Genomic DNA, 17,745 nt, shown 5'->3' with positions numbered 1-17,745 from the left:
CTGATGAGCCCCTTCCTACCGGTGTCCTCTTTTTCCCTTATTTCCGTTGGTTGTGCACTTTTACTTGGCTCCGAGAGCCATTTTTGAAGTCCACTGGCAAGTGAGTCGTGACTCCGCAGGGCAAGCACTGACCTCTGGGTTCGGGCACTCCACAGCATCTTGTTCCTTCGTGCAGGTAAGGCCTTCTTCTTTCTTCTTCGGTGATTTTTCTCCTTCTTTTATTCCAGTTGTTTTTATTTACTCCTTCTTGGATGCCATCCTCCTTCTCTTCTCTGTAACTTTATCTTCTATTTCTTCCATTTTATTTTTGTTGTGCTTTGTCTTTTTCTAACCTTTTCCTGTTTTCCTGGAGGGGGGTGTTTTTCCCCATCGGCCACTACTCCATCACCTGACTCTTCATTATCAATCTCCTTGATAGCTATATCTGTGCGGTGTATGGAGATGCAGCTCCTTATAGACTGTGTAAGTTAACTGGAATTGCAGCTGGAGGAACTTCAGCTGGCATGGAGAATGTGGAGTTAATAGATTAGGGCTACAGGGAGACAGCCCTGCTGCAGAGGTAGGTGACTGCTTGGAGATCGAAAGCAAAAGTGAGTGGCCAGAGCATCCTGTGGCAATTCCCCCCATTAATTAGTATACCACTTTGAAAACTTTCAGGTAAAATCTACCAGGGCACAGAGGCAGCGATAAAGTCTCTGACACTAGAAACAGAAAAAATGTTACGAGCCCAAAGGACCCAGCAGCTAAGACAAGTGGTTTTTAAAACAAAAGTTGTTTTTAATCAACTTTAAACATGAAAACAGAATCAAACTTTAACTTATCTCTATACTTAACTAACCCAAATTAACCCCCTTCTAATTCTAAGTGCACGTGTATGTGTGTGTAAATTTTAAGAAAAATTCTTTGGTTCACAGTTCAATCTCACTTCTCCTTCTTCCAAGTTCTCTGGATGCAGGCAATTCTTATACTGTGCACAAAATTTAACATGTATAAAGTACACCAGGCTTTGATGCTCGAAAAGTAAATGTTTACCACTCAGCAAGGTTCTTGTAGGGTTTGCAGAGAGAGATTTGTTTTTCCAGGATTTCCACAATGAGGTACCACCATTAGTCACCTCAAGGTCTCGCTCATTAAACTTGCCCCATCAGGGTTTTCCAGATCTCGTGCACTGGGGATAATCCAGAGATTACCATCTTGCAGGAACTATTCTTCAGCCTCTTTCTTATTCCCTAAACATACTTTATATGACTTCTACCTGACTCCTGCTTATGTCTTTCTTCAGACTACCATAGAGTTCCTTTCTGTTCTCGTTATTCCAAGAGAAACATCAGATAGATAGCATTTTCAGCCATCGACTGATTTGGAACTTAGCTTCCAATCAGCCCTTTCTGGCTGTTTCAGCCATGACTGTTCAGTCTCTTTTCAGTGTCACCCACACTAGCTGAGAGAGATTGTTAACTTGTCTCTCTCTCTCTCTCCCTCTCTCTCCCTCTCTTTCTCTCTCTCTCTTTCTCTCTCTCTCTCTCTCTCTCTCTCACTCTCTCTCTCTCTCTCTCTCTCTCTCTCCAGCTGCCAACTGCTAGGAACCCCATGTGACGCTCTCACTTGCAAAACCCACACCTTCTTCAGCAAAGATGTTGTCTTAGATAAACAAAACCCAGGAGTGACCTTTCTGTAAGCACACTGTAAGTACTTTTTTTAACAGCCATTTTGTCTCCTGCAAACAATGGCTATTCATTTCATGACATCATTTCAATTTCACCTACTTGTGAAATGTGCATAAAAGTCTCCAAAGATTCTGCAATGTTATTGAATATGATTTTTTCAGTATTTCACATAAGATCTGTTTTAAAATGTGCTTATGCATGTAACCTACTCTAAATCTTACCAAATTCTCCCAAACTTTATCCATTACAATACAGTGTCCAGAGGATGTAAATATATATTATCAACATTTTGGTTCTGATCCCATCCTCAAGAAATGAGCAAAAAGCAAGTAAGCGACCTACATTAAAATGTTGGTGAATAGGAGGAGGAGTGTAGACCAACAATGTGTTAGTTTGATATAATGAGAGGACAGGAGAGAGGAAAGGTGATCATTGATCGGCGGAGGGATAGATATTAGCTTTGTGTAAAGTGACAGGAAAAATGGAAGAGAGGGGGGAGAGAGTGAGAGAGAAAGCCCAAGGAAAGGGAACATGGAGTGGGGTAATGGAAACCAGAGAAATCGATGTAATTGGCAAGACAACTCAAAAAGCCAAGTACAGGATTAACGATCACATGGATAAACAGAGGGATCTTGGGGTTCATGTGCATACATCCCTCAACTTAGTTGCTCATGTTGATAGGATAGTTCATTAATAAGCGGATTTATGTATAAGAGTAGAGAAGTCATGTTGCAGCTTTACAAGCCTCTGGTGAGACCACATTTGGAGTATTGTGTCCAGTTCTGATTGCCTCATTATAGGAAGGATGTGGAGCCTATGGAAAAGGTACAGAGGAGATTTACCAGAATGTTGCCTGGATTAGAGGGCATGTCTTATGAGACAAGGTTGGCAAACCTGGGACTTTTCTCCTTGGAGCATAGAAGGATAAGAAGGGATTTGAGGTCTGCAAAATTATAAGGGGCATATATAGGTTGGACAGCCAATACTTGTTTCCCAGGGTGGGAATAACAACCACTAGAGGATATATGTATAAGATTAAGTGAAGGAAGTACAGGAGAGACATCAGGGGTAAGTTGTTTACACAGTGAGTTGTTGAGACCTGGAATGCCTTGCCAGAAATGGTGGTATAGGCTGAAACATTAGGGGCCTTTAAAAGACTAAAAGACTATTAGATAGGCACATGGACGAAAGGTAAGTAGAGGATTATAGGGTAGGGTGGGGTTAGCACTTTTATATGGTTCAGCACAGTATGGAGGGCCGAAGGGCCAGTACAGTGCTGTAATTATTTAATGTTTAAAAACAAAATGTGAGGTGTGGTTCCTTTAATTTGAGAGTGAACTCAGTCTGGCACTGCATGAAACCATGGACAAACATGTCAGAAAGGAATGGATCTGGAAGGGAAGGAGAGAATATAAAATCAGAGGTGCACTGTCGAGATTCATAAAGCATTGGCCAGTCCGCAATTGCAGGATGTGTCGGCGTCGCAAAGGGTCCAGAGGCGTTTCAATTGAATAAATCATGGGCTGAAATGTTTATCATACCTAAAGTATTTGATGGTTCTGTGACGATGGTTGCTGGAGTTTAGAAGGGTGAGGATTAATCGATGCACTGCATGCACATCACACTCCGTCTGCCTGAGCTCTAAGGAATAAAATTCAAGCCTACTTGACCTCTCTTTGCAGCCCAGTCCCGTAACTGCTGTAAACATCCTTCTCGTCTTTACAGCGTCATTCCTGTCGCATAGGACAAAACCGAACACAATACACCATTGGGGCCTCACTAACTTCTTAGGCAACTACAACATGACCTCACAACGTCAACTCGCAATACTCTGACTGATGAAAGCAATTGTGCCGAAAGCCTTTTGGACCACACGAGCAACCTGTAACTCTACGTTTACGGTACTATGCACCTATACTCAAAGAAATCTCTGCTCAAACATACTCCACATAGCCCTGCACATCACTGTATAGGTGATACCCATTATTAGATCACAAAATGCATGATCGCACATTTGGACCAGAAGATCATGAGATAGGGATGCAAAATTGGCATTCAACATACCCTCTCTCTTACGATCCAATCCCAAACCTGTTTTCCCAATCTATTTGATGTTAAAATCCCCATGACTACCATAATATTGCCCTTCTGAGACACCATTTTTTTAAATTTGGGATGAAAAGTATAGTCCACATTCTGGGTACTGTTCGGAGGTCTGTATATAATTGGCAACACTTTCCTTATACATTTGCCCTTTCTTAACTGGACCCAAATGTTTATATATCTTCTGATCCTATGTCACCGCTTTCTAATAATTTAATGCTACTTCTTATCAACAGTCACGCCACCCCTTTTGTCTATCTATCTGTCCTTTCGCTACAATATATAGCTTCCATAGCATCCACCCTTTAGCTCCGATTCGTGATGGCCTCAACACCATACCTGACAATCTCGAGCTGTACAACAATGCCATCAAATTATTTCTTATGCTATGCGCTTTTAAATACAAAACCTTTAGCCTTGTATTTGTTATTGTTTGTAACGGTGCCCCTGTAGCATTGCAATTCACCCTAATGGCTGCAATATTTCCCTATCTGCTCTTTCTTCCACACAGATTCCATGCAGCTACCCCTACCTGTGCACCAACCGCCTCTTTCTCTGCCCCTTTCCTTTGGTTCCCACACCTCCTGTGAATCTAGGTTAACCCCACGCCAACACCATTATCAAACCTCCCTGCCAGGATATCGGTTCCCCTCGAGTCCAGGTGCAACTCGTCCCAATTGTACAGGTCACCCCTTCCACAGAACAGATACCAATGATCCAAGGATTAGAAATCTTGTCTCCTGCACGACCTCATCACGCACACTTTGTCTGGACTATCTTCTGTTCTAACTTTCCCCAGCTCGTGGCACTGGGGATAATCCAGTGATTACCATCTTGCAGGAACTATTCTTCTGCCTCTTTCCTACTCCCTAAACATACTTTACATGACTTCTAACTGACTCCTGCTTATGTCATTCGTACCAGCATATACCACGCCCTATGGCTGCTGACGTTCCCCGTTAAGAATATTCTGCACCCGCTCAGACCATCTTTGACCCGAGTACTTGGAAGACAAGTGAAGGTGAAGAATCTCCATCTGTTTCCCTGATGATTGAGTCCCCTATGACTATCGCCTGAATTCTCCCTTCCCTTGGCCGACCACAGAGCTATTGTTCTGGCGGATGCTTTGCCTTTCAGCAGTATCCAAAGGAGTATACTTGTTGCTGAGAGCAATGGCCGTAGGCGCACATCGCACTTTCACCGTTCCCTTTCCCTCTCCTGATTGTCACCCAGCTAACTTCTTCCTTCCTCCTAGGTGTGATGGCGTCCCTGAAACTCCTGTCTATTGCCCCCTCAGCCTCCTGAATGATCTGGAGTTCATTCAACTCCTGTTCTAATTCGGTAACACGGTCTATATGGGGCTGCAGTTGAACACACCTCTCAGATGAAGCCGTCAGGGGTACTGCCAGCTCCTTGACTATCCATATTCTATAAGAGGAACAGATTCTTGCACTGGATTTCCACTGCCTCCAATAAAATGAAAGAGTAAGAAAGATTCGTCGATAACTCCAGCACCATGACCTCAGCTTCCTTTCGTCGAAGCCTCTAGAGTGAAAGTCTCCGATTCCCACTCCTACAATGGGCCACTCTAACACTGGCCGCTCCACAACGGCTGCTCCACTTGACCTTCCTTTCCTGTAATTAGTTATGGGTAATTTGTTACTGGAAATATTTAAACAGGCACTTACCTCTTGCACTGCTTTGTAAATGCCCCTCTTCTCGATCACAGTCGAACTTTCGCTGTCCCCGACGGGAATTAAATTTTCCAAAGTTCATGATTCAAGCAATGTATGGTCATGTTTAAGTGATTATAGACCATTTGTTTTAAAATATATATATTTATTTTCAATTAAATCTCCTCCGCCATTCTAACTTCACCTGAACCCAAGTAAAACAACGTCTCTGTCTAAATTGTTTCAATACAAGTGCAAAAACTGCGTTTTTTTTTAAAGGTCTGCTGCGAAAATTTAAAGACTGAGAAGGCAACTGCTGAAGTCTAGCAACACGATGGATTGGATCGTTCGCTGACCCCTGAAATACTTTTAAATCTGAAGGTTTATTTATCATACATAGATTCTAAAATATGTTAATTTTAAAGACATTGTGAAAAGCGTGTAAATTTGATCGCAAGTGCAATAGAAGTTTGGTGTGATTATTGGAGGCTAAATATTCATCTCTATAGCATCCATGCAGGCGATCAGTTGAGCTGTGTTATGGACCAACAGTCTTCTGCATCGATTTCCCAGTGGCTGTTTGATATCGCATATCAGTTAATAAAATGTTCACGTGACCTGTTTCAGTTTACATACGTTTTTCCCAGAAATCTAATCTCCAGAAGAGTCGCCAGCTTACGCAGCCTGTTATGAGCCTTTTTCACCAGAGGTGTTCACGCTAGGGTAACTCTCAGGAAAAATTAGAATCAAAGAATTACGATCGTAAATACAGAAAACGATCACCTCTCCTCAAACTGCCTGGCATGTCATTCCTTTAACCTTCACCGGACCGAAATGGTCTTAATCAGTGAATGTGTTCCACATATTATGAAAATAACGTAATGGTCTCTACCAATTAAAGTCAAGATTTACGACAGCACACTTTCGAATTTCATATACTATCTGCTTCATACATCCCTGAAGATCGCCGTATAGGTTGAAAATGCATATGGGACATTAATAAGGGGATTGAGCTCAGAAATGGAGAGGTCATTTTGCAAATCTACAAATCTTTAGTGAGATACACTTCGAGTATTGTGCTCATTTCTGGTTACCTGATTACTGGAAGGATATGGAAGCTATGTGATGCAGAGGAGATTAACCAGGAAGGTGCCTGGTCTGGAAGAGACCAGAAACTCTGTAAATTACTACAGAGATTTATAATAAGTTGAACTCGGAACTCAAAACCCGACTTGAAATGGGGTCCTCCAGCAGGTCTGCAAACTTGCAGTCTTCAGCATCAACTGCTTCAGTAAAATGACTGTTTCCCTCTCTCTACCCAAATAATGGCATATTCTTTTCTCACTTTGTTTGCAAATCAGCATGACTTATCTTTGAACGGCAGCCTTCAACCAGAAATTTGAATCGCTGGCTGCAGTTTAGCAATAAAAGATTGATCAGTTTCTGCACCTTGATTTCTGTTCAAACATGCTGTTCCTTTACAAACAATATTCCATTTCAATTCTACAACATCAGTCCAACTAACATATGACACTTGTTGTGGTTTCTGTAAAGTCATTGTAGACTTGAAGGTTCCACCTGCACCGATTTTTGCATTCCAAATGCGATGATTGTTTATGAAGTGTGGCCTAAACTAAAGCCGCAAAATCTATACCATTTTAAGATAATTTTAATTCCATAATTGTATTAACGTATTCCGTAACACAGAGTAGGGAGGGTTTAGTATTTTAAGGAAAATATATGTGGATCGCACAACATCGAGGGCCGAGGGCCTATACTGTTCTAGCTTGAGTAGATACGTCCACTGTCACGTGCTTGGCCAATGTCCGGTAAAATCATTCTGGTAAAGTCATGCTTATGTGTTTTATTCCTTGAAGAAGACAGAGTGAGGCACATTGAACAGTCCATACTAAACCTTCGATCTTTGGGTCTACAAAGACTGGACAGAAAGCACGTGAGAACACCACCAAGTTCACCTCGTGCACTGTCCTCATTGAAAAATGATCTAATATTTATATTTAAGATTTAACAATCCTTGTTCTGCAGAAGTAATGTATTATATATTTAATACAAAAAAAAAACCCTAAGAGCTACACATTCTGTATATCTAACACCAAAATAAAAAAAAATGCAGGAAACCCTCAGCACTACAATCAAATTCGATCAAATAATATTCTTTTTCTTCTGCCAGCTGACTCACTGAGTTACATTTTTTTATTTCAGAACTATTGACTGCAATATTTCAAACACCACTCTCATGGAAATAAAAGATTGATGTCCAATGAATAGCATTTCTATGAAGAACATAACCACAAGAGGTTTATTATGTGGGTTATCAAGTCACATAGATAACTAAGCGGACTGCATTTTGTCTGCAATGATGGATTCATTACAATGTTCAAAATATAGTTTACCTGAGATAAAAGATAGAATTAAGTTCACATTTTTAATTTGATAAAAGCATAAATGATCATTTTAATTTTATATGCTAATATTAATTGATACATTATGTATAATTGGATAAAACATCATCTATGTTTAAAATATATAAATGTTCAATAGTTTGTACTTCCTCTGTCAACAATTAATTTTCTGGATGCACTACTCCGTATTTTCTGGGATATAGACGCACTGTTACTAAAGAGCCAATTGTGGTTTATTTAAACATATTTTATTGGCAGTCATACAACTTGGACATTTTTCCCAACTATCCCATGATTCGTCCTGTTTGCTCAGAGCAACATCATGTTTCATTTTATTGTCTAAAGTAGTGGTCTTCAGTTTTTCTTTCTACTCACATCACCTTAAGTCATCCATTTGCCATAGGCGCGCTGTGAATAGCAAGGGATGTGAGAGTGAGGGAACAGATGTTGAGAACCACTGCTCTAGACCCAATTGTTACTGAAATATTTGGCTTGAGAAAAATTGTCATTTGCTCATTTCCTTTGGAGTTACGAAACTGTGCACATAACGAGTTAATTAGGTACGATTAAAACAGTGGTTTTCAAAGTTATTATTTCCAATCACATACCACCTTCAGCAATCCCTGATTAATCACAGAGAACCTATAACATAGGGATTACTTAAAATGGTATGTGAATGGAAAGAAGATGTTTGAAAACCACTGGTCTAAAGCTTGGAAGTGAATTTATTGTGTCTCCACAAAACAAATGCTCTTATTTGGCATTCGTAATAATAGAATTTACAAATTTACGAATAGAAGATGGAAATTAAATGGACAATGACATAGAACATAACTTTCATTAGTTGTATATATAATTTATCTAATGATTACCTGCTCCACGTATATAAAAAAAAAACCATCTTATGCTACTTACACAAAATTATTCATCTACTGTATGACAAATACTTACATGGAAAATATGCTGGAAGAAAGCACATTTTTTAAAGCTACTTTTAATTAATTTAAAACTATGAACCTTAAGTTACCATATCCTAAACAACCAATAGGTTCTCTAGTGATATTTACTGTACTCATTAATTCAAAACGTGACACACTTCAAAATTTGACGACATAACAATGTCTGTTATGTATGTTTTTTTTCTCCGGAAAAAAAATGGACATGTTGTAAACATGCAGTGTTCTTATAAGGTAAGTAGTTATGGTCATTAACTGGTTTGGATGAATGATCTTTGGTCACAACTGTAGGATATATACATTTTACAAACTACTTACACTAGAAACTGTTATGCATGTCATTTTCTGACTATTGTACTACGAGCATGGCCATCATTTACCGGCATTGTTGGTTGTAGGAATAAAAAATCACTTTTAAAAGATTCTGAAGATACACGCGAGGGATGATAATAGGTTTCCGTGATGGGAAGCGTCGGAGTTACTCCACTACAATTTACCATTTCTTGCCGAACAGCTGCTCGATCAAAATGATTTCGCGAAGCCCGGTTTCTGCAAGGAAGGCAACATCTGTTCTCTCCAAAGCTGTCATCGCTACTTTGCTTGCATTTTAGTGCAAGCAGCAAAATTATGATGGTAAGAAAAATGAATGAAGTAGATCCAAATATGATAATTAAATAAACATTCAGTTCAGAAAACTGGCTAAATTTTCCGGCTTGTGGCAATTTACGCACATTTCTTTCAGTGATATTACCCAATACTGATACAACGAGAGTGGCCGTGCAAGAAAGGCTCGGCTGTCCGTTATCCTTAACCAGGACGACTATCTGTTGAATGGCGGAGTCTTCATTATTAAAATTTCGGATAATCTTAATTTCCCCAGATTGTAGACCCACATCGAAGAGATTCGGATAGGTGCTCTCCGAAATTTGGAAGGAAAGCCGCATGTTTTGCCCTGAATCCGCATCGGTTGCGATTATCTTAGTGACCAAGTATCCTGGATAGAGTAGGCTGCGCTCAATCTCCAGGAATGCTGCATTGTTCTTCAATAAAGGTGAAGCGATAACTGGTGCATTATCGTTTTGGTCTAAAATAATAATGTTCACAATGGTAGTGCTGCTCAGCTTAGGGAATCCTGCATCTTGAGCTTGTACTTTAATCTCGAATTTCTTCAGTTTTTCGTAGTCAAACGACCGCACAGCGAAAAGGATTCCACTCTCAGAGTTAATTGTAATAAATGAAGTTAGTGATGCGTCTTGTATCTGAGTATCCATGACTGAATATGATAGTTCTGCATTCGGATCCAAATCTGTATCAACAGCGGTTACAGCAAATATGGAAACCCCGGGTGTGTTGTTCTCCGTCAAAAACACGTTGTATGAGGCTTGTGCAAATTTTGGTGCGTTATCATTTATGTCGGAGACAGTGATTGTAATGTGTTTACGCGTTGAAAGAGGCGGAGTCCCTCTGTCTGAGGCGATTATAGAAATGTTATATTGTGAAACTGTTTCACGATCCAATGTATCTTTAGTCACCAAATTATAGTTGTTGAGTAAAACCTGCTGGAGCTTAAATGGAAGGTTCCGATCAACATCGCACCGCACATGCCCATTTTCACCAGAATCCGGATCATTTACACTAATTGCGGCTAATGCAGTTCCAATCTGCGCATCCTCAGATACTGTACTGGATAAGGACGTCACCTGTATCTCGGGGATATTATCATTCAAGTCAATTAATTCAACCATAATTTTCGTGTGCCCTGAAAGTGCATATGGACCTTTATCCATAGCTTCCACACCAAGCTCATAAATATTGCACTGTTCGAAATCTAGTATTCCTTCAACTCTGATCTCTCCTGTTTCCAGGTCTACGTTGAACAATTCCTGAGTCGTTTGTGAGGTATGACTCGTGAAAGAATAGATTAACTCAGCATTTGTACCTTCATCTAAATCAACAGCACTAACTCGCGTCACTAACGTACCTTTGAGAGCGTTTTCCTGAATTTTAGCTCGGTATAATTCATGGTCGAACACAGGAACATTATCATTCACGTCTACTACACTGACAATGAGTTGAGCAGTGCCGGTTCTCTGCGGAATCCCACCATCAACGGCCATAAGTACAAGATGAAACGTTGACTGTTGCTCACGGTCTAACGATTTCCTCAGTGACAATTCAGCAATTATATCCCCGTTGCTTCTTTTCTGCACTTTGAGATCGAAGTTTTCATTTGGGTTGATCTGGTAAGAGCTAATGGTATTTGTGCCCACATCAGAATCTTGTGCGGACTCTAGCGGGAAGCGTGTTCCTGAAGCAATTAACTCAGAAATCCGCAAAGTAAAATCATATTTAGAAAAGCTCGGTGAATTGTCGTTGACATCCGTTATTTCCACGACAACACTATGCATTTCCAGAGGGTTATCGAGGGCAATTTTATAAGAAATAGAACAGAAAGAGCTCTGGCCACAAAGCTGATCCCTGTCGATCCTTTCATTGACAAACAAAATCCCACTTTGTAGGTTTAACGCCAAATATTTTCTCGTGACATCAGGAATCAGGCGAAGCTTTCGAGATGACAGTTCCCGAATCTTAATTTTTAACTCCTCGGCTATATTTCCAACAAAAGTCCCGTGATCCAGCTCCTCTGGAATTGAGTAGCGAATTTGTCCCGCAACGTGGGCCGACACAAAGAGCATGCAAATAAAGCGCATCGCGCTGCTGGTTGCAGTCGCCATTGTTCGAGAATAGAATTTCTCATCAAATTCCAAATATTTAACACTCAACAACAATGACGTCTGGCATTAATGGAATCCGTCGAATGCTGAAATAAATCCATGGAAATAGAAACGCAGCCGGAGGTTTCAGACCATGGCTTAAACGCAAACGGAACCTTAACTCCCTTCCGCTCCTCACGGTCTCCTGCCGAAGGAAGGGGTAGATCTCTTATAGCCACTCTGCATCTTATTGGTAGACAGCGACACAAAGTGTTCCACCCAATAACTGCAACAATTGCCCTTAAAGCTAGACTGTTCCAAATATATTTTTCTTCTTCTATTTAAACGTGTGCAATTATAATCCCAAAATAGAAATACACAATACAGTGATTTAGATCCACTTTGAAGATGTGTTGTAACAAAATATAGAAGCCTAACTTATGTGTTTCCTGAACAAAACGCTTATATCTTTCGACATTTATTGTCACCGAGTCACCTGAACAGTACTTCTCACATGTGCATGATATAACGCAAAGTATACACAACAGTAACTAAGTCTTGCAGCATTAGATGTCAGTACCTTCAGATGTTCGAATATTCAGAAATGTATTGGAGACCCGACTTTTGTCTCAGGAATACAAGAAATTGGAGGAGGTGCTATGATCCTGGCCTCTCGATCCTACTTCATATTTTAAGATTTTAATTGATCAGATTGTAACGCGAATTCCGACCACTGATGCTCTTAATTACTCTATGTGGTGTATCTATATCTCCCCTCCATGTCTCGGAGAGAGATCCAAAGACTTAATAATCCATAGAGAAAAAAAATAGATGGGTTATGTTCATTCCTATTGAATAACCCAGGAGTATCTCAGAATTAAACTTTCTCCTCACATAACTTTAGTCAAGTCCCATATGATTCTATGAAATACCTTCTCCTTCAACCTACAGTCTGAATGTCTGCACAATCTTTGAGGCTGATGGAGTTGTGTTTGAAGTGGGGACATTGAATGAGTGACAATGTTTTGATCAATTCCTTCAGCATTTGTTGGATTAAAGAGAGAATTATTTTCTTTTGTTTCAGCAGAAACATAATTGTTTCAGTTCTGATGTAAAATGTGTCAGTACATTGTGAGTGCTAGAATGTTCCATGAAACATGAGTTGTTTTTTGTAATATTTTTGAGGGTTATGTTCAGATTGAAGGAGGTTCACAAGTGCTGCGATGAAATTAACGTTAATCCCACGTTCAGTACTTCATAGCTATCAGAAATTATAATCCAACGAAGGTAATTAATTTCGTTTATCCCAACTAAACATATTCTCTGGGGTATATTACGCCATTTCCCTGCACTGTAGTTAGAAGATAGCATCATTCTGCTCTCATTAAGAAGGAGAGGTGAATTCCGGACCAACAGAACATTGTAAATTAAGGTGAAAATACATCTATAAATTTTGTTTTGATGTTAGTTTTCTTGATTCTGAAATGTGGAATAACATAAACAAACGCATAAATAATTTTAATCCATTTTCGGAAATGCCGAAAGAGAATATGCAAGATAAAGTGTAATGAAGGGAGACATATGGAGACAGCGATGGAATTGAAGTGAATGAATGGATGTAGTTGTTTTTTTTTTCTGCGTTGAGTATGCCCAAATGATTATTATGAGCTTATGCCAATATCTATCGAACATCGGTAGATGAAGAACCTTCAACATTTACAGTATCAGGATCTGCATTTTAAAGAGCAGCGCAAGACGCCTTGAACAAAAATGACAAAATATATTCGACATGATTCGGATGATGACAAGAATGTAAACCAACGTCACAGGGTTCCTGCATGGAAAATGACGGAGCGAAATTAATTATTATTGATAAGCAATATTAAGTCAAGGTCGCAATTTATAGCTCTTCTTTTCTCCATACACAAATCATATTGAAGTCTCTTTGTTGTGGATAATCCACATTGAAGGAACAAGATCCTGTTTTATCAAAACCATAACTTTTTCCAGCACTCAAAACTTTGCAAGAACCTCGTTTATCCAGGACTAATTGAATCAACTGGGTGAGGATCCTTCATCTCAATGTAAATCTTCATAATAAAAGTTTTAACGATGATCAGTCTGAAAAGTATACACCATTCCCATTAAAGGTATTTTCCGTGAAAATACTAACGCTTACGTCATTTATTGATAAAACAAAGCATTTTAAATCCATGTTGTTTTCATTCTGTGAAATCTTACAATATATGATCTCATCAACTGATCAGCACGTCCTAGCTCTGAACTATTGATCGGTTTATGTATGTATGGGTTTCAAAGTAACATAATACATCATGCATTGTTTAGCAGGGTTAAAAGAAGCATTCAATAATCGTAAAACAGAACTAAAACGCTTTTCTTTCCACTAACAGTTTCATGCTTTGGCTGAATGCAAAAGGTGTATCCAGTAAGATATACAAGAAGCCAGCAAACATAAGTTGCATGTGAATTATTTCACTGCACTGGTGTCACGGATATCCAAATCAATGAAAGGTAAAGTGGGATGGCACGGCTTGAGAAACAAAAAATCGCTTTTCGAAGATTCTGGAGATAAGGACATTGTATAATGATAGCTATCGTGTTGACGAACTCCAGAATAATTTAACATATCATTTCGTGGATGTAAATTCGAGACTGTTGATCGTCCTGGGTCTTGTCTAATCTTCAGCACAACTAGGAAAATTATGATTACAAGAAACACCAAGGACGACGATCCGAAAACGATAATTAAGTAATGATTCAGTGGTGAAAACTGCGTGAAATATCTCGGCTTGTCTGTTTGTTCAATTGATTTGTCAGTGACATTAGGCAAGATAGAAAATGTGATTGTGGCCGTACTAGAGAGGCTCGGCTGTCCACTGTCTTTCACAGTGATAACCAGTCTCTCTGCAATGATGTCGTGCTTCCTTAAACTTCGGGTGGCTCGTATTTCCCCAGAGAGAGATCCCAAGGTAAAGAGACTGGGATCACTGGCTTCCAGCAGTTGATACGAAAGTCGTGAGTTCTGACCGGAATCAGCATCTGTTGCAATTACTTTTGTGATCACATTCTCTGCAAATGTCAAGTGAGGCTCTATCTCCACCACTGCCGTACTGTTCCATGTTAAAGGCGCAATGATAAGGGGAGCGTTGTCATTTTGGTCCAGGATAATAAAATTCACAATGGCAGTGCTGCTCAGTGGAGGAGACCCAGCATCCTGGGCTTTAAGTTTGATTTGGAAATGTTTCATTTCCTCATAGTCAAAAGAGAACAATGCGTAAATGATGCCACTTCTCGAGTTAATAGTGGCATGCACAGATGCGGAAACATCTTCCATTTGATTCTCTACAATTGAGTATGAAACGTCTCCGTTCTGATTTAAATCCGGATCTACAGCCGTGACAGCAAATATGGAAGAGCCCGGCGTATTGTTCTCCGCCAGGTACGCACTGTAGAAAGATTGCGTAAACCTTGGGGCATTGTCATTTACATCAGAAATAGATATAAACATAGTTTTGTTTGTCGAAAGGGGAGGAAGTCCACCGTCGCAGGCCGAAATAGTGATGTTGTATGCCGGGAAGTCTTCACGATCCAAAACATTATTGGTGACTAATTTATAGTTGTTCTTCGATGACTTAAGAAGTTTAAAAGGAAGATGCTCTGGGGCCTGACATTGTACTTCTCCATATTCGCCAGAATCTAAATCTGTTACACTAATGACTGCAATTACTGTTCCAAAAGGAGCGTCCTCACGCACTTCGCCAGTCACCAAGGTTACCTCAATTTTAGGAGCGTTGTCATTCATATCTATTAATCCGACTACAACTTTAGCATTTCCTGTCATGCCGGCTAAACCGCTGTCCACAGCTTCGACATCGAGTTCATACACACTCATTTCTTCAAAGTCCAATACTCCACCGACTCTGATCTCGCCGGTTTTCGGGTCCATCTCGAACAGGTCGCGAAAATGATTCGGCACGTGACTTGTGAAAGAATACGTCAGCTCTGCGTTCACCCCTATATCCAAATCGGTCGCACTAATTTTGGTGACCAGGCTACCTTCTGCAATATTTTCAACTACACGCACCTTATAAATGTCATGGTCAAATAAAGGCGCGTTATCGTTGACATCCGCCACAGCTATCTTTATTTGAGTCGTGCCAGACCTCCGAGGAATGCCGCCATCAATCGCCGTCAGTATCAACTGATAGGTCGACTGCTGCTCACGGTCTAAGTATTTCTTCAACAACAGATGAGCACTTTTGCTCCCGTCCGTTCTCGTCTGTATCTTGATAGCGAAGTATTCGTTTGGACTAATGTGGTACATGGTGATTGCGTTTGTCCCCACGTCTGGGTCGTATGCACTCTCGAGAGGAAAGCGCGCCCCTGGCGCAATTAATTCGCTGATCTGCAGGGATATTTCCGGCTTCGGAAATTCTGGTGAATTATCATTTATATCTTGTATCCCCACTGAAATCGGGTGTATTTCAAATGGACTGTCGAGCGTTATTTGATACCTAAGGATGCAGATAGGGTTTTGCTTGCATATCTCTTCCCTGTCAATTACTTCAGTCACATATACAATGCCGTTATTCGGGTTTACCTCTATATATTTCTTTCTTTCGTCATGGACCAGCCGAAGTATCCGAGCTGATAATTCCCAAGTGTCGAGTTCCAGTCTCTCGGCGATATTCCCAACAATGGTGCCACGCTCCTGCTCCTCGGGAATCGAAAAGTGAATTTGCACCGAGACGGAGTCCAACGCAAATATCAGGACAAAGTAACAAATTGCGAACGCCATTGTTCCAGATTTCCAATTAAAAGGGATAAAAATCCGGTGTTAATATCACCATTTCTCCCGTTGGTAATTTGATCAATATATCTTGGAGGAAATAGGGAAAACAAAGAGCGAACTTAAGTAGCTTCGCTGAATATGTCCGCACAGCATAAACCTAAACATCGTCTTTCTCTTCGCTTCTGCTCTGCGTTTCACTGAATTGGAGGGGTAGATCTCCATCAATGCTTCATCTGCTCATTGGTAGACAGCGACACGATGAGCCCTAGCCAATAATTGCAGCAACTGCTCTTAAAGCGAAACTGCTCCAAAGTCAATATTTGTGTGGACAACTGAAATTCCGACCTTTCGAACATGCGGAACCATAGCTATTATACCTGTTTTATTCATAAAATCGGGGTGATATCTTTTAAAAAGATGCACCGAAATCCCTTGCAAAATAATTTAAATTAATAATTGCAATTCTCAACATTTTTCTTGATGCTTAATATTAATAGGGCTTGTTTAAAGTTACATCCAATAGATTTTTGCAGTGTTTGCGAGTGACGGTGTGATAGAGATGTGGAACATAATCCAACATCTTTAAGAGACATTATGGCGTCAAGTGAGCCATATAGAAGGGAAGGGCCCTAGCATCATTTCTGTATGTCGAACAATTTGGAACTCTAGGCCAGTCCTATTTGCCTTCATTTTATTTTAACCAAATCGATCCAACCCATTCTGACCCTTATTTTTCTTTCTTTTCCTAAGCTTCCTCTGGGAGCTCATTTCACTTGCATACCAGCATCTGCATAAGGGTTTTGCCCGTCAGATCGCTACTAAATTCTCACATCCACCATTTCCCCAGTTCTACAATCATCAATATTGGGAATGACTGTGAAGAATTATTTTATATGTGCCTCTCGTGTATTTCTTTGAGTCAACACCGCACTCAGCTTCACTGAATAAAGACTCTGTCCAAAATATCTCTCTTCATAACGCAAACCCTCCAGTCTCAATATTGCCCTCTATTCTGATGAATCTCTGCACTCTTATCAACTTTAAATTTATTTCTATTGCGAGGCGACAAGAACTACACAAGTAATGTTTTGGTGCAACAAACTTACAACTCACAGATTGCTATTGTATACAAGCTCAAATTCAACTTTGGAAGTGTCTGTATCATTTTAAGCTTTTGCCTACCGCTGGAACCACAGGGATCTACCAGTAGCAAACAATTCCACACTCTTTTGCCATACTGACATTTGCATCAATTGCCCTATCCACTGTCAGGTTGACACAACGCATAACAAACACATTATATTCCATTTCGTCAGTCTCCAACAAGACGACATTAATATCAACCTCCAATTTACGGTTCGCCCTCCCCTCACCGCCCCCCATCCCATGCCCCTGC

The 17,745-nt window shown here is 40.2% G+C and overlaps 2 protein-coding genes across 2 annotated transcripts; both read right to left on the bottom strand.

Moving 5' to 3' along the window:
• Positions 1–7,967: 7,967 nt before the first annotated feature.
• Positions 7,968–11,598, bottom strand: LOC138742807 (protocadherin-10-like). The gene is made up of 2 exons (XM_069897743.1): positions 8,818–11,598; positions 7,968–8,274 (listed from the first exon to the last, which is right to left on the bottom strand). Exon 1 carries the CDS (start codon positions 11,555–11,557, stop codon positions 9,161–9,163), a length of 2,397 nt encoding a protein of 798 aa, XP_069753844.1. The 5' UTR covers positions 11,558–11,598; the 3' UTR covers positions 7,968–8,274; positions 8,818–9,160.
• Positions 11,599–13,360: 1,762 nt separating this feature from the next.
• On the bottom strand, positions 13,361–16,512 carry LOC138743147 (protocadherin-10-like). The gene has a single exon (XM_069898042.1). It carries the CDS (start codon positions 16,353–16,355, stop codon positions 14,025–14,027), a length of 2,331 nt encoding a protein of 776 aa, XP_069754143.1. The 5' UTR covers positions 16,356–16,512; the 3' UTR covers positions 13,361–14,024.
• Between the last annotated feature and the right edge of the window lie 1,233 nt (positions 16,513–17,745).

Source organism: Narcine bancroftii, chromosome 9 (genome assembly GCF_036971445.1).
Source record: "Narcine bancroftii isolate sNarBan1 chromosome 9, sNarBan1.hap1, whole genome shotgun sequence".
Lineage (NCBI taxonomy): Eukaryota > Metazoa > Chordata > Chondrichthyes > Torpediniformes > Narcinidae > Narcine > Narcine bancroftii.
The sequence above is the reverse complement of the archived record's forward strand: the minus strand, read 5'-3'. Positions and strand labels throughout refer to the sequence as shown.